The 26,680-nt window shown below is 38.1% G+C and overlaps 1 protein-coding gene across 1 annotated transcript; it reads left to right on the forward strand.

The window, feature by feature from the left end:
- The first annotated feature begins 10,344 nt into the window (after positions 1-10,344).
- Positions 10,345-25,982, forward strand: MTPN (myotrophin). Its single transcript, XM_026695078.2, has 4 exons — positions 10,345-10,471; positions 18,865-18,978; positions 19,864-19,947; positions 23,346-25,982. Exons 1-4 carry the CDS (start codon positions 10,400-10,402, stop codon positions 23,430-23,432), a joined length of 357 nt encoding a protein of 118 aa, XP_026550863.1. The 5' UTR covers positions 10,345-10,399; the 3' UTR covers positions 23,433-25,982.
- The last annotated feature ends 698 nt before the right edge of the window (positions 25,983-26,680 follow it).

Consider the following 26,680-nt stretch of genomic DNA (forward strand, 5'->3'; position numbering starts at 1 on the left):
AACAGGGGAAGGGTGAAGAAGTGATGTTCCCTTTTTCAAAACCTGGGGGAGGAAAACACAGGCCATGCCATATAAATAGTTGTCACTGAAAGCAGTGCTGTCTCGGCATTCAGGAAAGAGGAACTGCTGCATTAATTATCAAGTAATTTAGAAGCTGCTTAAATAAGGAATGGAAGCAAAAACATACCAAGGATAAAAATAACAAGGCTAACATATGAAGCAATGCAAAGCTGCTGATTAAAACCTACCACCTGCCATGTAGAGTGGCACCTGGTATTGAGAGCGACCAGAATAGCAGCTGCGTGTTCGGAGTAATGAATGTCATGGCAGCCTTCTCACCCCCACCTCCTGTCTCTGTTATGTAAGGTGTAAGGCAAATGTGAAGTAAACTGATGGCAAAATAAAACTTTTGTTTGAAAAAAAAAGTGGGTGAAAATGTCATTTGGAGATGGGAGAAAAAAAGAAAAAGTTTAAAATGAAACCTTGCAAGAGTCTGAGACTGAGTTATGATTGGCAAACCCTGTTGCTGCTTGGTAAATACACATGTAACTTAGAAAAATTATTATGTAAATTACATGAAATGTTAAAGTGGTTGCCGTTTGTTTCCAAACACTTCCTTACTCATTTGATGCATGATCTTTGAACATTCTTAAGTACAGTTCTCTTTTTTGAAAAATAATAACATGTTGTAATTGACATATGAGGCATGTTTTGGTGCAACATGGGCGATCTTTGATCTGGAGACATGTTTCTGCATATGTGAAAATCCAGCACAAGATCAGTTTCACAGAAGTCTGTCTTAACCTTTATATCAAGGCAGACTATCCATAACATTTAACTTACTCTCAAAACTTCCCTCATTTTCACCAATGCTCAGCACTGGCTGATACATCTACAAGCAGGCCATTTGCAGGCCACTTGCTCTACCACGGAGCTACGTGAGCTGTTGCTGTGATTATTAAGTATTGCAAAGCCACAGCAAAATCTCAGCTTTCTATCATGTAGTCTCAATGTCCCAGTTGCCTTCTGAACGAAGTCTTATAGGATCCCAGCCCTTAACCCCATTTGGGACCAATGAGCACATTCAAAACTTTGAGAATGTGTTCTGCAGATCCACATATGAAACCCTTGATGAAGTTGTTCCCCCCACAACTCTCAAAACTATTAGCATTTTAGTTTACCGATGACTTGTTATTGTGACTGCAACTCAAGTTCTGTGATATCTCTAATCCTTGCCTCCTGGTAGATGGAAGGTTTCATGACCAAAGAATCTGGTTGGCACATTTTTCACTGTAGTGATTTACCAACTATTACAGTTTTTCCTTTGTTGTCTTGCAAGGCTGTCTGCATTCTACTTGCCCACCCCTCAAGGGATCCACCATCCTGTTTCCTCCTCTAAAGTATCTTTTTTCTTCTCCTGGAGGCTCAAAGTCTGTTTCTTCTTGATAGTGCAAAAAATATTTCTACCTTCCAGTAGTACAAATTAATTTTTATATCTCTTGCTTCTGATAGAGGTCCATTGGCTTGCACTTTTATTTTTCTGATGGAACGTTATTTTCATTTTATGTTTCTGTTATATTGCCTCTCCTTGGAACTGATAAATCTTTCTCTTCTCTCATCAGATAGCAAGTCTTTTAACTTTTTCTTCAAGGACCACCACAAGCTTGGAGTCTTTGCAAATATATGTCAGGTTGTTTCTAGGAAGGAATGAGAACTTGTCTAAAGCATTTCAGGTCACGCCACCATTCCCTATCATTCATCTTCCATTTTTGTTGTTATTTTATGAGGCTCTTGTGCTAGCCAAATACACTTAGCATGAAAATTTATTAGGAACCTCCCTTGTTGAACTTCATTGGCCAATTCTTGTTTGCTGTTCCTGTATGCTCACTTTACAAGCTGTTTTGTTTTTCCAATGCTTAATGCACAAGCAAAGTCATTGCGGACTAAGTCATAGATGTTAAAAGTGACAAACGGCCTCAATACTAACACCTTGCAACAGACAATACATCCACCTTGAGCACACAGCTGCTGAACATACATTCATACAGATCCTATCCAATAAATCAGAGGAGAAATAAGAAAGCTGGAAAATATTCATCTTCTGAATTAACACTGGTTTGATTCTTTAACTGTCTAAGGAATTCTGGGAATCTCAGCTTGCCAAAGTGTTAAAAATTACTATTAAAAGATTTCTCCTTCCTGCTTCTAAATGACATTGTCGGGGCTTTCAAGAAAATAAGGAACAACCCATTTAGGTCCATAGAATTCATTCATTCATTCATTCATTCATTCATTCATTCATTCAACTTGAATGGAGGCCCATCTCAACAAGTGAGTCTGAGCAGTGAATAAAATAAAAAATAAAATAAAAACAATTACAATAATACAAAAATTAAAGTACATAATGTTAAGTTTGGAGAATAAGGAGACCAGACATCTGACCAATGACTTCAACTCTTTAATAATAACAGGAATCAATCCCAAGTTGTTGTATAAGGACCAATCAAGTGTGCAGGTTTTCAACCCCTAATTTGCATTTAGGTTATTCACTTTTATTGATTCACAACACATAATATCTGTAAGTAAAGAAATACACCATAATCACTAAAATCAGGAAACAGATCTCTGCACACATTCAGGGCCGCAGGCCCAGCTACAGAGCTATGTCTTATACTCCTGGAAGCACATTGGCAACCAATGCAGCTCATGAAATAGTGTTATATGTGCCAAAGAAGTAGCACTTTTTACCCCCAATGTTGCTGCATTCTGCATCAGGTGAAACTTCTGGATGCTCTTCAAGGGCAGCCTTATGTAAACCCCATTGCAATAATCCAGAAGGGCATCAATGACACTGAGCAGAACCTTCAGGTATAAGTGTAACTGGCACAGAATCCAGTAGTGTGTGAAGGCCTTCCTAGCCATGGCCTATTCTTTGAGTAGGAGCTGTAAATCCTGGAAGACCCTGAGATTGGGCACTGGGTCTGTCTTAGGCCATGCCACTTCATCCAAGACCAAGGATGGAAAGTCCTTGGCACCAGAAGGTCCAAATACCCAAAGCCATTTAGTCTTGCTTGAGTAAATTGACGTACTTGGAAAAAAAGAAAAGTCTAATAAAAATGATTCTTAAAAATAAACATGGCAATGCTGGTCTGTCCCATGCTACAGGGGATCAAGAGGGACAAAATATACAACAGATATGTTGGTCAAGAACCAATACATCAATACTATAGAGACTCTAAAGCCAAAAAGTTATCCAAGCTGACCTGTAGGTCTAAAATCAAGAAGCATATTTTGATACAAGAAGGATCAGTGTAAGAAAGTTGTTCCTCCCAGGAAGCCTGCTCTACTGCTCTTCTGTCATTCAGTCCCCCCATTCCTCCATTCAGCAGAAGTGCTCTATAGAGGCTGAAAATATCGTAAGAGCTAGTTCAGTTTCAGCTTCCATTCTCTAAGTTGAATTGTGGATCATAACTGGCAGCTCAAGCTCTTTGTCTCATCCCCTGACATCTCCACTTCCAAAGGACCCAAGGCAGACTTGACGCAAGCTTTGTCAACTTTGATGTTGCTGGCACAACAGTCATTTCTGTTTGTGACAGATCTTTTTACAAAAGGGCTTTTTTTTCTAATAAATTGTTTGGGTACACAACCCTTTGCTTGCTTGGTAGCAAAGACTTTCATTGCTGTTAGGACAAAATATTCTGTTTATCAGCAACAGAAACACTAAAACTCAACTCATTTTGATCCTTGTCAGCTGTACTCCAAACACAAGAACTATGCCTCTGTTCACTGATGCCCAGTAGTGTTTTGGTTCTCATCTAGTATAAAATGTGATTGTGCCACTTCGTTTGCAACACAGCAAGATTTGACACACACACACACACACACACACACACAGAGAGAGAGAGAGAGAGAGAGAGAGAGAGAGAGAGAGAGAGAGAGTTTTCCCCAAAATGAGACCAGGTCTTAGATTAATTTTTGCTCCAAAAGATGCATTAGGGCTTATTTTCCAGCTAGGTCTTATTTTCAGGGAAATATGGTACTAAATATGTCTGTCTAGCTGATGATCTTAACTGGGACTTATTTTAGGGTATATTATGAACATCCTGAAAAATCATGCAAGGGCTTATTTTCTGATTGGGTCTTAGTTTTGGGGAAATATATGAAAATAAAACTTTGCAGATAAGAAAAATTCTAATGCTACAGTCATAAAAGTCAAAACACTCAGTCATAAACTACAAGTACAAATAAACATAATATAACACACTGAGGGACGCGGTGCTCAGTAGCTAAGATGCTGAGCTTGTTGATCAGAAGGTCAGCATTCCTAGCGGTTCGAATCCCTTGCACCACATAATGGAGTCAGCTCCCATTACTTGTCCCAGCTTCTGCCAACCTAGCAGTTCAACAGCATATAAAAATGTAAGTAGAAAAATAGGGACCACTTTGGTGGGAAGGTAACAGCATTCCGTACACCTTCAGTGTTTAGTCATGACCACAGAGCCGTCTTTGTACAGCGCTGGATCTTCGGCTTAGAAATGGAGGTGAGCACCGCCCCTAAAGGAACCTTTACCTTTACCTTAACACACTCAGGGCATTAAATTTGGATGAGATACTAAAGTTGTTTTACTTATTTTATACATGTGCAAAATAACAATGCACATGCAGAAATGCAGAAATGGTTTGGATAGATTTTGCCTATTGAATTTAAAGTCAACAAAAACAAGATACTTTAAATCAAAGTTTTACTATTACTAGAATAAACAGAATCAACAAAATGTTTAACTGTATGTGATGGTGTTTGCCATCAGGCTGAGGTATAATAAATGAAGAAAGGGCTGAAAAATGTTTCGTAACTTAGATGTAACCACTGAGAAGTTGGTCACAAGGCAGATAAACAAACAAATAAATAACACAAGTGTTAATTTGACAGTGTCCATGAACAAAGTACTTATCCATCATTGTTGCACTAGACAAGCAAGTGATGCTGAAATACAGTTACGTAGTCATTTCTAATAATGGTGACATGTAAACCAGCCTGCACTAGCTGGTAATCTGTCTCCTTCTGAGTTTTAACATTATTAAAAAGACTGAATGTTCATGGTGACCCAGTAGGAGTTCAAAGTCAAAAGCACATGAGCTTTCATTGTCCTTCATGCACAATGCATACATGTACATGTGTGTGTAGGAAGGGATACTGGATACTGAACACAGTGTAATGCAATTGACTCCTTTCTTTTTTGGTCTCTGAATTCAGGGATCATAACTATCCTGGTCCAGATTATACTTGGTACCATGGATAAGGGGGGGTAAACCAATGACAAACTAAATTATAAATTAAAGTGGTGTTCTTTAACTGCAATTTGAACCATAGTACTTGTTGGGACGATATGCTAAACTCAACCACAGTACATCTCCTTATTTAAGGAATGACATTTGCCTTCAGGTGTAACATCCTTCTACATATAAGGGCTCCAGCTGCAACTATTAAATACGGTGTCTGCCTGTAATAAAACCTTTCTAATGCATGATTTAATTATGCATGAGAAGACAGACCTGGCTTGTATTACTGAAACTTGGGTGGGGAAGATAAATGGGAGTTCCTCTTTTGGAAACCTGCCTGTGTGGGTTTGAGGTTTGGCATTAGCCAAAAGGTTAGGATTAGGTTAGTCAAAGCAGAGAGCGGCTTGCTGTTGGCATCCATAATATTCTTCTGGCATCAAGAGGCGCTGGTCTGCTGATAAATAGATATGAGTCTTTGTGCATCTGGACAAGAGGGGCCATTTGACTTGGTGGCTCTTATAGTGCTATTCCTATTTGCACAGCAGCATCCATGCTAATCAAACTGAGTTTTCCCAACTGGTAGATGTTTCCCAACTGGCACAATGTGCTTTCTCTTTGTAAAGGGACTAGAGCAGTCCAAGACGGATCTCAGGATAATTATAGACCTGATCCAACATATTGAGCAGTTAATGTATGTGAAAGTAGATGTGACATAATTTGAAAATGGAAGGCACGGATCTTTGCTTCATATCGTGGCCCACTCATTCTGTTTCCTGTAAAGTTCAAAGATCTATTCCAGTTAATTGGTTTACTGAAGAGCTCAGAAAGATAAAGAAGTAGAAGAAACATCTAGAACATCACTGGTTCTAGAGCATCAAGTCAGACCAGACAATTGTATGAGCTCATGTTTGAGCCCAAACAGTAGCACTGGTCAAAACTGTCCAGTGATTTTTTAGTCTCATTCTATTTTAGGAAAAATATGTGCCAAGACCACCTGAAAGACTATTGTGAAGAATTCTCATAGCATTTGACAGATAAAACTGTCCATATTCTAGAGAAGCTGGACTCTCCCTTGATAACACCAATGGACTGGGACCACATTTGTAAAATGATCTGAGATTATTTTGAGTCTGTAAGTCCCAAGGAAGTAGAAATAGGAAGGAAATAGGTTTTTTTGCAGTTTTAGCTCGGCTGCTTCTTAGTTGGATTAGGGATTTCCACAAAGACACCTAATTTGCTTTATTGGATGTAGAAAGTTAGCACCTATCTCTCTCCTAGAATAATGAAATATTTTTGGGAATATTAAAAAAGGAGGAATATTATATTTCCCTAAATGAGAAATGGCAAAACATGTTTTTTAAGACAGAAAACAGACTGTCTTTCTTAATACATAACCCATACATAATCCCTATATGGCCCCATGGGAGTCTAACAACAGCCAATGGAATACACGTTCTTGCACAGGAACAGGAAGCTCAAGTGCAACGCCCAAGAGAAGGTATAAAAACTCCATACTCTCAACTGCATATGGTCAACTGCTCAGAGCCCCATGTGGTTCTGCTTCATCATTAAACCTTCTTTCTAATCAATCTCCATGTTTTTGGTGTCTTTCTCCCAGCTTGGAACTGAACCAGATAAATATTTCTTCCCACATGAGTATACTGAGGTTTTGTGCTGCCCAGACCACAAAAAAGTGAAAGAACTAGTTCTACATTTAATAAAGATTCATAACAACCAGTTCTATAGAGTCGGTCCAAACTGGTAGAATCCCACCCCTTACTTAAGAAGAGCCTTACTCAAGCACACATAATCCCAGTAAAATGAGGTCCACTGGATCACAAAAGAAGTCAGAAGTGATTGCAAATTACTTATGCAAGATTTTGCTGACTGTTCCAACATCTATAATCAAAGTGTAGAACGTTAACATCCACCCTTCTAGAAGAATGAAATATTTTGAGAAATATTTAAAAAGGCAGGATAAAATTTTTTCCCTAAAAGAGAAATAAAAATCTCAGGGGAGACAGAAACTCAAGAGCCCCACCTTCCTGCCCCCAAGCAGTTAATATGCTGAGGCCAGCTTTCAGAAATGCAGATTTGATAAACCATTACTCCCTGCAGCAAGGTCTGAACAAAGGTAGGGTTAGCCCACAGTCACAATAGGAATTGCCCAACAAGCCTCTTCATTGCATCAGGCCAAACTTCAACCAAACTTAGCTCAGACAAACTCCTAGGATTTGGAACTGAACCAGATGGATATTTCTCCCAATAAAAGTAAACTCTTTAGTGCACATACAGACTACAGGCCACTAAATAAGAACTATCAACTACAGGTATTCTCATTTAGCAACACAATTGAGACAAGGAACTTCAGGCTATTCTGTGGTTATTTCAGATAGCCACTTCTGTTTGTAATTTCACAGTGGAAGAAAAAAAGGCAGTAATTGAGAGTGACCTCCAGGTTTTCTGCACTTTTAATAACCCAATGTCTCCAGAATTCAACAAACGTATGTTGGCCAGCCAAACAACCTAGACATATTTGATTATATGCTGCACGCAAAGATGAATTAAACTAGAGAAAGAGGTCACTCAACTGAGTATGTTGTGTATAATGTATCTTGTAAAGGCTGGAGAAAGCTGTTATGTAAACTTATCTGAGGAACCTACCAAGGATCCATTAATTGGAAATAGTGGGAAGGAGGAATCTTAAAGTTTTCTAACTCTGGAATCTGTTTTCCCCAATTTCTATTCTATTCTACAGTCTTGAGATTTCCTAGTAGCCTATCAGGCATATTACAAAAGATGTGAGAACCCAATTTTACAAAAACTATTATTACAAAGTCATGCCTCATTTTTGTAAGTTTTATTTTAGCATGCTAACAAAGACATAGCTAGAGAGAAAACATTAAATTACTTATCTCTCAATTTCCTGGTGAAATCAATTATTCAGAGAAGAGATGGGTTTTTACCTGCATGTAATAGGTTTGGGCATTTTTAATTTTAATGAGTACTTAACCCCTGACAAGGGTTTTTGTTTTAAAAACACTTACAGCTCTTTACATTTCAAGGTTTAACAATATAAAAGTATAAATAAATGGAATACCCCAAGGATTCGTCACACAGTTATCTTTCATTAATAAGACTTAGCATTAATGGCATCTTCTTCTAATAATGTGGATATAGTCAAATATATAAATTTGTAGTATTTACAAAAGAGTACATTTAACTCTGAAGAGAGTACTTGTGTTTGGTATGGTGGCAGCAGTGCCTCAGATAGAAGGTCCATACAGAGAGTGGTATGGACAGAAGAGATTATAGGAACCTCACTTCCCATTATTCAGGATGCTGCTTATAAGCACTATGTACTTAGAGCTCAAAGCATTGTTAGACACCCCACACACGCACTTCATGGTCTGTTTCTGTTCCTCCCCTCTGGGAGATTTCAAAATATTTCCAGCAGGACTTCCAGATTCTGTAACAGCTTTGCTCTCAATGCCATCCATCTGGTAAACTTGCAAGATTTGTTTCTCTCCCCATATGCATGTATACATCCAAGCTAGACTGTGTTGTTTCTCCGTGCCATAAAATATATGTGGGTACATGATTTATTTATTTAGTCATGTTTATATTTATATTAGAGGAGACCCTTTGAGAGCTATATGCAATGTAATTTCATTTTAATGTATGCCAATTAGTGTACATTCAAAGTGACAATAAAATTATTCTAAGTCTAAATCTAAGACTGGTCCTCACACAACCATCACAGCATTCCAACAGTCATGTAATCAGAATTTTGATGCTTGGCAACCAGAATGTATTTACACTGGCTGCAGTATTCTAGGGTCACATGAGCACCCTTTACAATTTTTCCAGCCATCTTCCAACAAGCAATGAAAGAAGCCAGTTTTGCTTAATAGCTGCCTTATTCTCTCAATAACTGAAGTGATTCACTTAAGCCATGACAAAAAAAAGGTCATAAAATGGGTGTGACTCATTTAACCACTTTCCTTAGTAACAGAAATTCTGGTCCCAATTCTGGTAAGTCAAAAACTATTTGTATTGGAAATAAAGCCCAGAGAAACAAGTATTCTATCAATATTACAGTCCAGGGTGTATTTTTCATCCAGAATTGGATGGATATACTTTAGTTTAGACAAGAGGGGGGGAAATCTGCATATTGCATAATGTTTTTGTTGTACCACAAAGGTTTTAGTCTTGAGCTGATAATGTTAAAGCCTCAGCTATATTGTAAGTTTTTTTTAAAATTGTTAATCAAAAACTAGATAAGCAAAGCAAATCTTGAAAATAAAAGACTACTGGGGTTCTAATTTCTCCCTTTTTATACAACTGCCAATTTGCAACGTAAACGTCAAGAAACTTTTCAGATGCGTGGACTTCAATTCTCAGCTCCTCATCTGGCTGGGGAATTCTTGGAGTTGGAAGTCCACAGATCCTAAAAAAGGCTGAAATTGAAAAACATCGTTTAGGCTCCCTTAGAATCCAGGCTGTAAGCCACCATATTAAGCCCGTTGCGTAATCTAAGGTTTGCCACACTCCTGTCAACTCAACGTCACATTCTCCGTCCCAGAGACGAAGTTGGACTTCCACGCATGCCCAACTACGTTTCCTAAGCAACCGCGTCTTTGAACTTATTCAAGCCTTCAGGGATCTAAAGAGCAGATTCACTAGTTCCGGTTTTCCCCTCGGCCACTCCGCTCCGCGCAGCCTACGGAAGCCGTTTGGCAGCCGGGCAACGAAGTTTTGACTCATGCGTACTTGCCTAGCCTCACCTAGGGGGTGTGGGTGGAAAAAAAAAAGCGAATGGAGAACGGAAGCGGAAGCGGTGTGTGGCGAGACCAAGTGGTTTAATTACACCCGCCCCTCTACCCTTTTTTTTTTTTTTCATGTTAGTCGCGTTTCCCTTTTTCCGGCCTCCTCGCGCCCAGAGTGCCTGTTATTGGAGGCGTAACCGTCGCCCTCGCGCCCCTCCTCCCACGAGAGACAGCGGCCTAACCGTCGATTCCTCCGCCGCCGTCCTTTTCCTCTACAGCCCCGCCCCGCCCCTTCGCCCGTGCGGTACTGTGGCCTTTGGCGCCGAGTCCCGGTCAGGGCGGCCGCCGCTATGTCCGACAAGGAGTTCATGTGGGCCCTCAAAAACGGCGACCTGGACGAGGTGAAAGACTACGTGGCCAAGGTAAGGTGGAAGAAGCCGGGCTGGGAAGTCCCGTGACTGGAGATAGTTTGCCCCTTTTGAGGCGGCCGCTGTGGGGAGGAAGAGGGTCTCTCTCTATCTCACACACACACGTACACAACCATTCCGGGCGGCGTTTTCCCTTCTTAGAAGGCCCAGGTGGGACTCGGGCCTGCCTGGAGGCGCCCTCTGCACGGGCGAGTGGGTGGGCGAGGCCTCCTTAGTGGCCCACCGCTTCTCTCGTGAGGATCTTTCGTCCCTTGGGGGGCTATTGAATCTTGACAGTAATTTCACTCGGAGGGGCCTCATCCAGAATAAGCTCCCCGAGAGGAGGCGGCTTTGAAAGATGGTCACGCGGCTCCAAGGAAAACGGCCGGTCCACACCCACCTTCCTTCCTTCCTTCTTTCCTTCGGCTCCGTTGAGGTGTGTTGGCTGTCATTCACACGCTATTAACCGGGGTCTTCAAAGGCTGGTTCTGTTGGTTGGTCTCATAGTGCCTTGAGCAGGACTATTAGCGCATCCCTACTCTCTCTCTCTTTTTTAATTGGGACTGCGAAGAGCCACACCCTTGTTCTAAATTATAATTCATTTACAGGCATGCCTGTCTCCTGATTTGTATTTGAATCGTGTACTAGGCACCGAAACCCCCCCAAAACAAAAAATAACAAAGATGAAAAGGACAGGCTCCGAGGTGCAACTTCCTGTTAAACTTGTTGCTTTAATAAATTGAAGGTGGTGATGTAGAAATGGGAGAAGAGAAGGGATTAAAATAACTTCAGTTCGTTTAGATGGGTAGTTAAAGTGTGCTAAGGGTTAAATTAATCCCCTTTAACAAGAGTTGGTAATGCATTTGCTATGTGATAGAAAAAGGTTTTTATTTTCTGTTTCAATCTCCATTGAACCCAAAATCTCTATGATTGGTGGAGGAAAAGGAGCAGAATGGAATGTACTGTTCACTAGAAAGTCAGAAGACAACATATTAGAAGGATTCTACTACTGTGTTGCTTTTCTGTTTATGGCGACAAAACCAATCTGCACAGATTTCAATTTGTGTCATGCAGTACTGAGAATAATGTAGCTGAGTCAGAAAACAGTTTTCTAATTGGAAAAAGATAGTTGAAAGAGTTGCTGATTTTCCACCTGTGGCTTCAAAACTTTGAGTAGCAGTGGATTATTTCCCAACTCCCAAGTGTTTATCAGTGAAATTGCATTGTTAAGTCCTTCTAGCTATTAACTCATGAGAGAAACTAGTTTTTTAAAGTACTTTGAACTTCAGAATTGCAGTTTATTGAAAGATTACCAACCTGTAGGACAATTGAGGCTGGAGAAGGCAAGGCTTCGTGTTTTGAAATGGATGGGAGACAGTAATGTTTCATAAAATTTAGGATCAAACATTCTCTATACAAATTATCCCGATTTTGTAGAAGGGAATAGAGAAGGACTTATCTTGCTTGGATAGAAAAAAATAGAATGGGAAATCCTTGCCTTTCCTAGGCATAATTTCTCCAATTTAAGATTATTTTTCATATTGAAAATTTAAGAATTACTTGAGAGCAAAAATAGCATACAAAATAGGATTTTTTTTCTTTTATAGTTTTGTTTAAACACAAATTTTGCTCTGTAATGTGATTGGAGTATTTCTCCAATCCATTTTCCAAGAAGATGGAAAAAGTACATTTTACTACTACTACTACTACTACTACTACTACTACACTACTACTACTACTACTACATGTCAGAAAATACCCTGGTGCAATAGGAATAGTATTGGAATGAGTATTGCAGTTTTATATTTATATATTAATCAGATTTATTGCTTGTCCATATTACCACAGAATAACACTGAGCTATATATAACCTAAAATATCAATTTGAGTGATGGTGGTACATCGTCTACTCTGTAATTATAACCCTATTGCAACACTACATTCCAATGTAGAAGTGTTGTTCTCTGTTAATGGGTCAACTGTGGACTTTTTTTTTTAATCTGGAGATAGTCACATGCAGCATTAAAAAGTTAATACACTCTACTTCTCCCCCAAATTGCCTAAAGAAATGGAGATGAAATTTCCATTTCCATATGGAATTCTAATTCCTTATGTTAAGATGGATGTTATGAAACATAATGGTAAAATAGTGAGCACACTTGTCTAAAACACTACATTTTAAAATTATGTGGTTAGATAAATTAATGTAATTTTCTATTACCTAGACCTCTCTAGACAAATGAAATGTAAAAAAATTGATCTGAAGCCAATTACAGTGATAGTCACAAGCATATTTCAATTACTTGGGGTCTTTTTAATGGAATATGAGCAGCCTGAGAAAGAGAACTCAGAATTAAGATTTGATGGCATTTTTCAAATACTTGATGTCCTGTCATACAGAGGAAGATAACAGTTTGTTCTTTGCTCCCTGAGTAGACAAGACCTAGATCTGTAGGGTTTGCAAACAGATAAATTTTGGTTGAATGTTAGGAAAAATTCAATGCCATAAGGTAATAAGCAACAGAATCAATTAGTTAGATGAATGGGCTGTCTTTTGCTGAAGGTATTCAAATAGCCTTTGAAGATGGACAGTCTTTAGTGTACTTTAGAATTATTTGCGCAGAGGAATATGAACTAGTTATATCTTCAAATATAACACATAAATTTATGTGAGTTCTGTAGAAATATTTCTCTGGCAGAACAGTACATATCTTCCTATATTTTATTAGTTTCTTGAAAAATGTCTTGCTTTTCAGAGATTTATTGTTTCCTGAAGTGGCTCTTATTTTAAACAAAGTTCCTAAAAAACATGGTAAACAAGGAAATAATGAGAAAAATCCTTCAATAGCATGTGTGAATTATTAGTTGTTTATTGATTTATTACATTTATTAATACTTTGTGTACAAATGATTTGGTGACTTAGATTGAATATAGCAAAATGATAATTTAAACAACTTCATAACACCAGTGTAAATGGCAATGTAATAAAAAAGTGAAATAATAAAAAACATTACAATAGCAAGATCATGAATATGTTCTCCAGAATAATTCTGTTTTTAATACCGTAGCCTTCTAAAGGTCCATAGAGAAGAAGGTCAGTTTGATCACCATTGGGAAATTATTCCATGACTGCACTATCTAATCTTGACTCTCCTTACACTCTGGAAGTGTGGAATCATAAGTAGAGCTGTTAACAGAAAATATGAAAGGTTGGCCTGATGTAATTGGGTAAAGGCAATCCTATAGATATCCATGAAGGCCTTCATAGGTTAATGCAAGAACCTTAAATTATACTCAAACTTATCAGTGACCACTGCAGGCATACCAAATTGGAGTTATATGTTCCCAGCAATATTTTTCAAAGGCTTCCCTATTCAAAGTATATTGCAGTAATCCAATTGGATGGTAATAGGACATGAATCATTGTAGCTAGGTCCGCCTGCATCAGATGCAACTATCCTCACTTAACTGCTTAGGACTATTTGAAGTTACAATTGGGGCTGAAAAAATTATAGCCAGTCCTCATACTTAATGGTTGCATCATCCCTGTAGTCATCTAATTGAGATTTAGGACTTTGCAATTGGCAGGTGTTTATGTCATGTGATCCCCATTTGTGTGTTTCAGTACCAGCTTCTGAGAAGCAGTCAGTAGAGAAGCTGGTCACAAATCACAATCACATGATGTCTTGATTAATGACTGTAGCAGAAGTGAGGTAAGTCTGTCTCAGTCACCTGTTGTCCATTTAGCAATCTTGTTGCTTAGCGACAGTTGCTGGTCCCAATTGTTATGTGAGGACTACCTGTAGGGGAGTAATTGATCACCAGATAAATCTGGGCAAAGTCCCCTAGCCATAGCTTTCATCTGTTTTCTCCAGCTGTTGTTATTTGTCCTGGACAAACCTGCTCTTTCAAAAAACATGCCTGCCCCTTTAGCACTGCAAATGATAGAAAATCCTGGGATATAAATAAATAGTAACCACATCTTATTAGTTTGGTCTGTATCTTCTGTTCAGACACTTATAGATTCCAAATATTAAAACTGGACATTGACAACATCTCTCTTACAGTCTGAACTTTTGTTATGAATATGGATGTTATCAGCATATTGATACCTCAAATTATATTACCTCACCCAAATGAATATGAAATTGAAAGTCCAAACTGAAGAGGAATTGTAGTTTTATGTTCTTTTGGTACATTTACTAGTCTTACTGAGATCCATTGTGATACATTATGTTAGAATAGGCCCTCTGAAGTTTTACTTAGTAGCATTGTCTCTTAATATGTAGTTTTGCTGATATTTTTTTCAACAGTACCTGCTTTTCTTTCCAATAGTTTTCTCCAAGCATTCAGCTCCTCCAAATACTCTTTCTGAGAGCAGTGCTTTTATATACTATAAAATATGTACTAGGACAATGCAAAGACCACTTAGTTAGATGTCCATTCCCCTTCTACATTTTTGTCTTTTAAAACCTTAGAATTTTATATTTTTGACAAGTAAAATGATTGCAATTGCAGTATGTATGCAGTCCCATCCTTGCCATTTTATAAGCCCCTTTAAGACATTTTTATATCAAAATAATTTAAGATGAATTCCATTCATTTTTTTTACTTCTGAAACGTGCCATGTTACTGTGTGAAAGAAAGGGTTAATATTGATTTTAAAAGAGCCTTTAAATGGATTGAATGAGAGAGGGTGTATTATTGTATTGTTTTTTAGGGTAGGTGGGTGTCATCACACTAAAAAGTATGCATATAGCAACCTCAAGGGATGAAGGCATTTGTACTGATGAATATTTTGTAATTGATTGAATTCAGTTTTCAGAAAATAATTTACTGGAACAATAGGGAAAATGCAAAAGGCAGAGTCAAAAGCAAAGATATCTGGCTTTGTTTAATCATCACAAGGAAAAGTAATAAGCATTTTAAATTATAAACTTACTGTCACACAATTAAATGATTTATCAGTCCATTTATTCATTGTGCTTTTTAATGGACTGATCCCAGAGTGCATTAAGACAAACATTTAATTCCCTATTACAGTTTGAGATGGCAACTGAACAGAAGAATTTAAATTATACTTTATCAAGGGTATTATTTGGGATATGAAGGAGAGTATCTACATTATCTGTAATCCTTTGAATTCCTATAAAAAGTATGTTTATCAGTTCTAGAACTTTGAGTCAAGAAAAAGTAACCAGCATTATAGCTTCAATGAGTTTCAGTTCTGTCCTCTGTTAATGAAGGACACACTGAACAGTATATTGTAAGGAATTGCTATGTTCCTGGAAAATGGCTATTGTTAGACATTAGAGCAGGGGTGTCAAACTCAAGGCCCTCAGGGTGTTTAGATGTGGCCCACGGGCCCACCTTGAAAACAGCAAAGGACCAGCCGCAGTGCCTCAGTCAGTGAAAATGGAGCTTGGGAGGGCCTTGTGTGGCCTGCCAGGCTCCATTTTCATTGGCAGAGAGTTGCAAGAGGCTGCCATAGCTGAAAATAGAGCCTCGATGAGTGACTGGCCCCCCAAGGTCAAAAACAACTCTGATGTGGCCCTCAAATAGAGTTTGACACCCCTGCATTAGAGGAATGTTAGAAGAATTCATATTAGCCAGAAATGCTAAAATCTTTAAATATATAAATCATTTCATTGTTAAGTATTTATATAAAAAGTTATGACTATGCACAATTGTTGTAGTATTGGTATGTCACACTATAATTTTGAATGGACACATTAATTTGTTAGACCAGCAAGAAGAAAGGAACAAGTTTCTATCAAGGACTACTTTTTTTTTTAGATATTATGCCCCTAAATACTATTTGGTGCAACACCAGTTTCACGCCTTTGCTGTTTCTTAGTAATGGCTAGATAACTAAAATCTTCCCAGATATAAGATGAAAGAGCTCTTCTGGTGACAACATGTAACATGAATACTAGGCTGAGGACTACATTCGTACTTCAGAAGTCCTGATAATGATAAATCTTCAGAGTATGTTCAGGTTTTGACTAGAACTTTGCATTTGCTTGGAACTAAACAGCCTACTGAGAGCGTTCCTTGAGAATTTTTATTTGGTCAATGTTGCAATAGAACAAAATTTCAAATGTCTAAGTATTGTGAGTTCTGATGGAGAAAAGTAAAAAAAATCTGTGTCTGTTCCACTGTAGGAAACAATGGCAATTCAAAACAATTCCCTGATGTACAAAGGAATATAAGGTTATAGCCCGTATTGAATTCTATCTACATAACTGCCTAGACAGGGTGGCAAACCACGCCCGCGGGCCACATCTGGCCTGTTGGTCTTTTAATCGCCCGCCGAAGATTGGTACAGAATTAAGGTTTGATGTGAATGATTGCATTCATTTGATTTTGACTTGTAATGACAGGCATTTCGACACCAGGTGACGCATTAGCGCAGTGACTTGATTTTGTGGAGATTTTGCAGTTTTTATATGTATCGTATCTTGTGCTGACCCTGCCCGTCTGTCAAATTTTAAAAGTCAATGAGGCCCCCGAGCCAAAAAGTTTGCCCACCCCTGGCCTAGAGCAAACTGGCCCTGCATATTATTTTAAAATATATTTGAGTAGCAAACATTGGAAATGATAATTATGCTTTTTACAGCCTCAACATCCACGAGAAATGAAACTTCCCTGGGGGGTTTATACACTGCCCCCCAAAATAAAAGGAACACAAAAATAAGACATCTTAGATCTGATTGAATGAAATATTCTTATTAAATACTTTGTTCATTACATAGTTGAATGTGCTGACAACAAAATCACACAAAAATTATCAATGGAAATCAAATTTAGCAACCCGTGGAGGTCTGGATTTGGAGTTACACTCAAAATTAAAGTGGAAAAAAACCCTACAGGCTGATCCAACTTTGATGTAATGTCCTTAAAACAAGTCAAAATGAGGCTCAGTAGTGAGTGTGGCCTCCACATGCCTGTATGACCTCCCTACAATGTCTGGGCATGCTCCTGATGAGGTGGCAGATGGTCGCCTGAGGGATCTCCTCCCATACCTGGACTAAAGCATCCCCCAACTCCTGGAAAGTCTGTGGTGCAACGTGGCATTGGTGGATGGAGCGAGACATGATGTCCCAGATGTGCTCAATTGGATTCAGGTCTGGGGAACGGGTGGGCCAGTCCATAGCATCAGTGCCTTCATCTTGCAGGAACTGCTGACACACTCCAGCCACATGAGGTCTAGCATTGTCTTGCAGTAGGAGGAACCCAGGGCCAACCGCACCAGGGGTTTGAGGATCTCATCTCGGTACCTAATAGCAGTCAGGCTACCTCTGGTGAGCACATGGAGGGCTGTGCGGCCCCCTAAAGAAATGCCCCCCCCTACCATTACTGACCCACTGCCAAACCGGTCATGCTGGAGGATGCTGCAGGCAACAGAACGTTCTCCATGGTGTTTCCAGACCCTGTCACATGTGCTCAGTGTGAACCTGCTTTCATATGTGAAGAGCACAGGGTGCCAGTGGTGAATTTGCCAATCTTGGTGTTCTCTGGCAAATGCCAAACATCCTGCACGGTGTTGGGTTGTAAACACAGCCGCCACCTGTGGACGTCGGGCCCTCATACCACCCTCATGGAGTATGTTTCTGACCGTTTGAGCAGCCACATGCACATTTGTGGCCCACTGGAGGTCATTTTGCAGGGCTCTGGCAGTGCTCCTCCTGTCCCTCCTTGCACAAAAGCAGAGGTAGCAGTCCTGATGCTGGGTTGTTGCCCTCCTATGGCTTGCTCCACATCTCCTGGTGTACTGGCCTGTCTCCTGGTAGCGCCTCCATGCTCTGGACACTATGCTGACAGACACAGCAAACCTTCTTGCCACGGCTTGCATTGATGTGCCATCCTGGATGAGCTGCACTACCTGAGCCACTTGTGTGGGTTGTAGACTCCGTCTCATGCTACCACTAGAGTGACAGCACCTCCAGCATTCAAAAGTGACCAAACCATCAGCCAGAAAGCATAGGAACTGAGAAGTGGTCTGTGGTCACCACCTGCAGAACCACTCCTTTATTGGGGATGTCTTGCTAACTGCCTATGCTTTCCACTTGTTGTCTATTCCATTTGCACAACAGCATATGAAATTGATTGTAAATCAGTGTTGCTACCTAAGTGGACAGTTTGATTTCACAGAAGTGTGATTGACTTGCAGTTACATTGTGTTGTTTAAGCGTTCCCTTTATTTTTTTGAGCAGTGTATATGGAATCCTCCTAACAATTTGCTCAGACTGAACAAGCTACTTAGATAAACAGTGAAATGTTTTGAATCAACAAGAAAAGTCTTGTTGCCATGACTGAACTTTCAGACAACTGACCTCCATGTTATGACTGGTTGAAGTAAAAGATATTTTACCAAAGGATAATTAACCTTTTTTTAATTCTAAAGGGTGAAGATGTTAACCGAACATTGGAAGGTGGGAGAAAACCTCTTCACTATGCAGCAGATTGTGGACAGCTTGAGATTCTGGACTTTCTTCTACTAAAGGGAGCTGATATTAACGTATGTTGAATAAAATCAGTCAGTATATTGTATTAAATTTATCTATTAGATTAAGACATACAGCTGTTTTAAATGCATAAAATGGGATGCATATATAGTTGCCCTTGACATAAGTGTTAATTTTGTTGTTGCACTGCCGTATAAAAATTTATTTATTGAAGAATATTAAAAGAAAATAGGATAATATCTCTCTCTCTCTCTCTCTCTCTCTCTCTCTCTCTCTCTCTCTCTCAGTCAAGGAACCCCCCTCACTACTTCCAACAGAATATTTGGAGTTGGTTGAGGTTTTCATAACCATCCCAATCTTCTTGTCCTTACCTTGGAATATATCACTTGTGGGATATCTGTATTCTATTTGATTAAAGATTGTCATTTTGCTTGGTTTTTTTCTTTTTTGTATTCCCTCTTCTCATAAAGCTTGAGTTTGAAACAAGAAAAAAAGTTGCCTTTTCATAATGAGGCCTAATGATCTCTTTTAATATGGGAAATGGTACAGGAGAAAAACAGCTGCATTAGGAAAGAGTGTGCTTGTTTTTTTTCCTGTCAATGGATTTTTCACTGCAACTTCCCCTGCCAAATTCAAAATTATTTAAATAATTTTGCCCGAGCCAGTCTTAAATCACATTGAAGACTTTCTATATGGATGGATAATATTTGTAGCAAAAGGAACTCTTGTATGTCAGTCCACTTCTAGCAATATCCTGATCCAAATTTTAAGTAAATATTGTAGATAAAGAACTTTTTGTAGAAGATAATTTCTACTTGCTTTCTTTATATCCTCATTGTTGACTTACATTTTAGCAAAATGTAACCTGCCAATAATGTGATACTTACATGTATCAATTTGGGTTGCTTTTTTACAGCTTTATTTTTTTCTTTTTATAGGCTCCAGATAAGCACAGTATCACTCCGCTTCTTTCAGCAGTTTATGAAGATCATGTGTCCTGTGTGAAATTACTTCTGTCAAAGGTGAGAATATGTGATAGTATCATTCTGACAATTGTACCAACTTAGTTCATTTCATTTTTCAAGATGTTTTTTTCAGAAGTTTTAAGGATGCCTAATTTGGAGTAGATATCAGAAAGAAATTCAGATGGACCAAAGAAGTAGGGTGAGAAAGGAAAGAAGAAAGCATTTGATGAAGTGCAAAGCTTCTGAAATGTTTGAGAATAGCAAGGTTTGGTCTTTAGAATCCTTTTTTTATTAGGCATTGACTTGAGTATTGTATATATAACAAAGTTTATTCTATTTTATTCTAAAATCATTTGGCTAATTTAGCAGAGCATAAATGGAACTTATGCTGTGAATGGTTATTCATATTGATATTGTCAATTAACTAAAAGCAAATAGGAAAAATCCTATTAAATATAAGTGCTATATATTAAATATGTGTTACAAAACTTAGGGTATTTTGAAAAATATTGTTTTAAAGATTTTTAGCTCAAATATATTTTTATAGAAAGGCCAATGTAGGTAGTAACTTTACACTGTTTCATTTCAAGCATGAGTGCCATTCGTATAAAGCCACTTTTCAAAGGAAAAAGGGGGCTCCTGAAAACTCTTCATATTACAAGATGGCATGATTTCATTTTCTGTTGTAATAAAAATCTGTCTTGATATAGTTAAATATCTAACTGTACAAATATTGAATTCAGTATACTGGAAAGAAAACATTAGTTTCTTTCAACGTGGCTTCTTTTTCAAGTAGTTTAGAAGCAAGCATTTAAGGCAGATACTGTTTCTCATGCTGTTCTTTTTTGGTTTTATATTATTTCTGTCAGATACATACACAGAGAAAGAGAAGAACAGAATGACAAACTTTCTAAAATAAAATCTCACTTTATCCTATTCTGAATTATGTAACTTATTTCAGACTAACATTTGTTAATACACCAGGTGAGAACTACTGATAGGCATTTGGGCTATGTTCACATATGCTAAATTATAAACAATATATAACTACAATTTGGATCAAAATTTTAATTGCTAAGTGATGCAGTTACTAAGCAAATCATTGCATGATCTAACCCAATTTCAAAAACATTTTGCCATGATTGTCAAGTGAATCAAATGGTCATTAAATGAATCAGTTGTTAAGCAAAGCAGGCTTCTCCAATTGATTTTACTTGTTGGAAACCAGCTTGGAAAGATTGCAAATTACAATCACATGATTGCAAGATGCTGCAACCATTGTAAATGCAAGCTGGTTGCCTAAGGCCCAAATTGTGATCATGTAGCCTCGAGGTAGTGTGATCATTATAACTTCAAGGATGTTATTTTTTTAAGTTATTTTTTCCGACACCATTGTAATATCAAACCATCATTAAACAGTCATATATTGGTGGTCATTAAACGAATCTGTCTTCCTCCATTGTCATTGCTTGTTGGAAGATGCCTGAGAAAGTTGCAAATAGCTGTAATCATCGTAAATACATGCCAGTGGCCAAGCACTTGAATTCTTACCACAAGACAACAGGGACACCAAAATGGTCATAAGTACAAGGACCAGTTGTAAGTCACTTTTTTCAGTGCCATCAAGTCTCTTTTCCAGTGTCATTCGAACTGTAGGGTTGTGAAGCAGGCTGTAGTGTACCTTCTCAAGTCATCATTGGATTCATTGATCCTTTGTGATGACTTAAGTATCCCTGTGCAGTCTATCCTTTTTAGGCAAGTTGGGTTGAGGCAAGAGAGGATGGTCTGGCCCAGCTCCAGAGCAGGAAATGGATATTTTGGACCCTTTTCACTCAAATTTCAGGTCACAGTTTGGTACAACGACATCATTAGTGATTCTTGCTGATTTCTTGTGGTGGAACCCATGGTGGAGCTGGTGTGTCCATCTTTCACTGGCTTTTAATACTATCGGCACAGTATATATTTAGAACAGCTTAAGAGGTTGGGCATGAGAGGAACCATTTGTGGTAATCTTCCTTCTAACACCAGTTTCAGTTGGTATTGACTAGATGGGAGAGATCATGCCCACAGTCCCTTACTTGTGCAGTGACACAGAGTTCAGGATTCTCTTCCCTTCTTCTTAACTTCCATATGGAACCATTGGATGAAGTCATCTCCTGGTTTGAATTCAAATATCATTAATATGATGATACCCAGTTATACATCTGAATCCCAAGTTGAGCAGTGGAGTCAAAATTCTAACAATGCCTGGAAGCTATTCGGGTCTGGATGGTGAGGAACAGACTGAGGTTCAATCCTGATAAAATCCTCCACCCCCAAATTTAAAAACATTGCATTATTTGCAAAATAGTTATACATTCAATAATTGTGCATAATCTATGTGTTCTCAAGCATCCTCACCTTTTTATGGTGCAAGTGCAGCTGCAGCAAAGAGAACCTTTTCACAAGTTCTGCCCTTACTTAGGCTGGGAAGCCTTTGAGACATTCACGTCTTGGTCACCCCACGATTGGGTTACTGTAATGTGCCATTTTTGAGTCCTCAAAGGCCATCAGGAAGCTTCAGCTGGTCCAGCATGGGCAAGTAGGAGGCTTCTGTTTCATTCATTTGACCATGCTACTTCATGAGCTTAGTTTATAGGTACAATGTAAGGTGCTGGTGATTGCTACCTTTAAAGCCTTTAATGATATAAAGCAGAGGTGTCAAACTTGCAGCGTCATGTGACATATCACAACTTTTTCTCCCTTTGCTAAACTGGGCATGGCCAGCATGTGACGCATCTGGCCCGGGGGCTGTGAGTTTGATAGCCCTGATATTTAAAGCCTGGCTATGACTGTGTATCTCCAGTCGTCTCTGCCCTTCAAGTCTAGCAGAATGGGTATGCTCTGCTAACATATCAATTAAACAATTTCATCTTGTGGGACCCAGGAAGCATGCCTAATGCTTCTACTGTTGTACCTGCCCTCTGAAACAGTACTTCCCCAAAAAGATTATTATAGGTTCACATCTCTCTATCTCTTCAGAAATGGTTACAAACTTGTTTATTCTCCCAGGGCTTGGGGTCAGGGTGATTGTGGAATCCCCCTCCCCATTTGTTTTTAAATGAATGGCTCATAGCTGGTGTTCTGTTCTTCTCTCTAGAATCATCACATGATCTCAATTTTTTAGACAAATATGCTGTTACATTGTGGAATGACCAAGAGCTAGTACTTATATTAATGAATGATACCATTGTTTTGTTTGGTAATTCATATTGAAAAATATATAGATAGGCACACTATTACAATAAAGACCCTATTGACAGTATGAAGCAAGGACTTTTTTTACCTTTGTTCAGCAGCATTTGAATAAGTTCAAAAAAGCTTGCAGGCTGATTACACAGATGATCATTTGGAGAATCAGGTATATAACAAAGAAGTTTGTTTTTCCTAAAGTGACAATTCTTATCTTTTTACAGGGTGCTGATAAGACTGTGAAAGGGCCAGATGGACTAACTGCCTTTGAAGCCACTGACAATCAGGCAATCAAAGCTCTTCTTCAGTGACGGATGGACTGAGATCTAATGTCTCTCCTGTGGCCTCACACTGCTGCCTGTCTATCACTCTTTGTATCTTCCAGCTTCTTCAGCTAAATATTGGAGAGGGAGGGCAAGAACACAGTAAATCAGTCTAGTTAGGTACCTCTATCAAAAAGAGAACATGTTTGGAGAGTAGAAATACATATAATTGGTATCTCTTTAGGACTTTTTACCCTGAACTATTTTCCCCATTTCTAGCAAAAGTATACTTATGTTGTGGAAGGGAAGAAGAATGTGGTCTGTAATGTAGCTTGTAAATGACTTGCTGAAAGTTTGTAAAATGGAAACTCTGTTCTTTATTTTCTAATATGTAAAAGTAATTAGCAGCCCAGCATGTTGTACCGACACTTAACAAGCAAGGCAGTGGGATAGCTTTTCTGTAGTTCTGTCCCTGTGCCTTAAATAGATTATGTAATGCTGAAGGGTTTTGCTGATAATGTCCCAGTATTTAATAATTTAATGTCATTATTAACAAGGAACAAATAATACAAGCAGGGCAAATCTCCAGCAGAGGTGCTGAAAGAACAATTAAAATCATGGGTTTTCTACCTTCCAAGATGCAAACCAATTACTTCTGGAGTAGAGCTTTTGAAAAACTTCTAATTAGAATGCCCTTCCCTAGAACATCGTAAAGTACACTGGAACAAAATGACTGTTCCAGAACTGTTGGTACTAGAAGATGGTAGCTTTGCCTTCACTGTTTAAATTCAAAATATCCTAATGACTCTATTTAACTTCATTTTAAAGAAGGCAGGAGCTTCTATTCTCTTAGCATCATCCTTGCCACATTAATCTGGTTAAATGCATGTACCTTTAAAAGGGGATTTGATTCACTATTAAGCCATTGCATCAGACAATGATCAAAATTATATACAATTGATAAAATAGTCCTGAACAATGACAGATTGCATCTACTGCCCAGTAACAGATTACGGTTCATACAAGTAATTTCACAAGTCTTCAATGTAGTGCTTTAAAAATATTCACAGGTAAGGATTTGTAGTATGCTAATATCTTGATTGGGATGGTAGGTCAAATAGCATTTAGATATTCTTATTGAAAAAAGTCAATACATTTTGTATCATAATAGTAAAAACTTCCCACTAAGATTTTTATTGGCTTTGAACAAGGTGTGCAGTGCAATGTTGACTGTCATCTAGGAAGTTCTGATGTCTAGCACATTTCATATGATGAATGTAGCTTTTCAGTTTAAAAACATTTAACATTTACTATTGTACCATCCTCTCATCAGAAAAAAAGAAAGTGGGGAAATGGACTTGTTAAGCAATGTTAATATTGCATCTTAAATTGTATGTTATTTGTCCCTTATCAAAGATATCACCTGTTATACTCAGATCGGTTATCCAGCATCCATGGGGAATAAACTTTATTCTCCAAAGATTGTTTTAAAAGTAGATCTATGTAATATATTTTTGTATTGGTGCAGAAATGTGATATAAAAATAATAAACTTTGCATGCACAGTCTACATAATCACATATTCACTTTCTTGTGCTGTGATAAACTGAAAGATATTAATCCAATAAATTGAATTTCAGATTAATTTTAAAATTAAACATATTTTGTCCTAATTGGCATGGCCTAGTTGACATTTGCCTTCAAGGGATATGAAATATTATTCTATTCTAGTGAAGCGTAAATTATGATTATTGTTTGATCAAATGTTTCTTCCATTCTCTCCCCCCTCTCCCTCCCTCCCTCCTTTCACCCTCCCTCATTAGATACGTTGGAGCATTTGTGCCTCTTCCTGCCCCCTTTTTTTCGCACAACTCTTTTTGCTCATGTTTTCCTTGCACATTTACAGGTAGATTCCAGTGAATAGCTCCTAACACCTGCCTTATACTTATTTGTTCAGGGTTATTGAACGTATATTTGCCCTTTCTCTGCTATTCATTTAAGAAATCAGGCTAACTTTAGATTTTTTTTCTTTTATTTTGTACTAAAATGTGGTTTATATCCTAAAATTCAGGATCTGATAATATTAGCTCTTGGTGAACACTCTTGAAGTATCCCATCCCAACCCCGTTTAAGGGAGTCATTGGCACTAGTTAGCAATCTAGAAATCCAGTGCAGTATCAGTCTCCTTCATTTCTGATTTCTGTTTAAGATAATTTGCCATTTTAAAACTTTCTTCTCTTCGTTATAGGCATTGCTTTCATGACTTGGTTTTTCTTCTTCAGTACAGTACTAAGTAGATGAATTGATTAATAGAAGAAGCTGGTAAGAATAGAATGTCCTAGTTGAGCAGTTCCAGTGTTGCATGCAGAATCTTCAACTGAACAGTCTTATATTTTATAAATGGGAAAACAATTATCTTTCTACCCCAGTGATAGGGGGAAATAGTTCTTTGTGCATTTTGATATTTGACTTTTTTCCACAATGTAACCATTTTGTCACAGATTGATTTATCATGGTTCATAGACATCAGGTTGCTAAATGATACAATGTTTGTGTTGCAGGAATGAATGGAATAAACTTGAATTGTGTGTTAGAAAAATCTGAATATTTTTGTTCCCTCTATCTTTTCTACATTCCTTTCTCTCTAGTCTTGCACATGCAACATGTATATGACATTTTACAAAGGAATTTACAAATCTTGTATAGAAGTAAAATTGTTCAACTGTTCTTGAATTGTTAAACTATTTCTAGTTCTCAAGTTTTTGGAAAGTTCATCTTTATTAAGAAACCTGTGGGATGGTGTTAAAAATTGAGACTATTTTAACTTCTGACAATGATAGCTAATTATCCTAAAGAATAGATGAAAGAAGCAAAATATTGGCCGCTTCCATATCACAAATTTCTAAGGTAGCCAGTAATTTCTCCATTAATCTAGCCCAGGGGTCCTCAGACTCTTTAGCTCATCACTTTCACAAAATTTCAAATTGTTCATCAACTCCCAAATATTTATTACATGAAAATCATTTTAAGTACTTTAATTAATACAAGTAGTTATCAATTTACGACCACTGTTGGGACCAGAATGTCTATTGCTAAGCAAGGTGGTTAAATGGGTTTTGCCCAATTTTATGACTTTTTTGCCATGTCTGTTAAGTGAGTCGACAAAATTGTTGAGTGAATCATGCAGTTGTTAAATGAATCTCCCATTGACTTTCCTTGTTAGAAGCCAGCTGGGAAAGTTACAAATGGTGATCATGTGATCCCAGAACCCCTGCAACCATTGTAAACACATGCTGG

This window comes from Notechis scutatus, chromosome 6, assembly GCF_049901735.1.
Source record: "Notechis scutatus isolate UNSWTSFEM ecotype Mainland chromosome 6, rNotScu1.2, whole genome shotgun sequence".
NCBI classification, from domain to species: domain Eukaryota; kingdom Metazoa; phylum Chordata; class Lepidosauria; order Squamata; family Elapidae; genus Notechis; species Notechis scutatus.

Coding starts and splice junctions, on each gene's coding strand:
- MTPN (XM_026695078.2), top strand. CDS start 10,400: ATGTCCGACAAGGAGTTCATGTGGGCCCTCAAAAACGGCGACCTGGAC. Junction 10,472..18,864: donor TGAAAGACTACGTGGCCAAG/GTAAGGTGGAAG, acceptor TTAATTCTAAAG/GGTGAAGATGTTAACCGAAC. Junction 18,979..19,863: donor TAAAGGGAGCTGATATTAAC/GTATGTTGAATA, acceptor TTCTTTTTATAG/GCTCCAGATAAGCACAGTAT.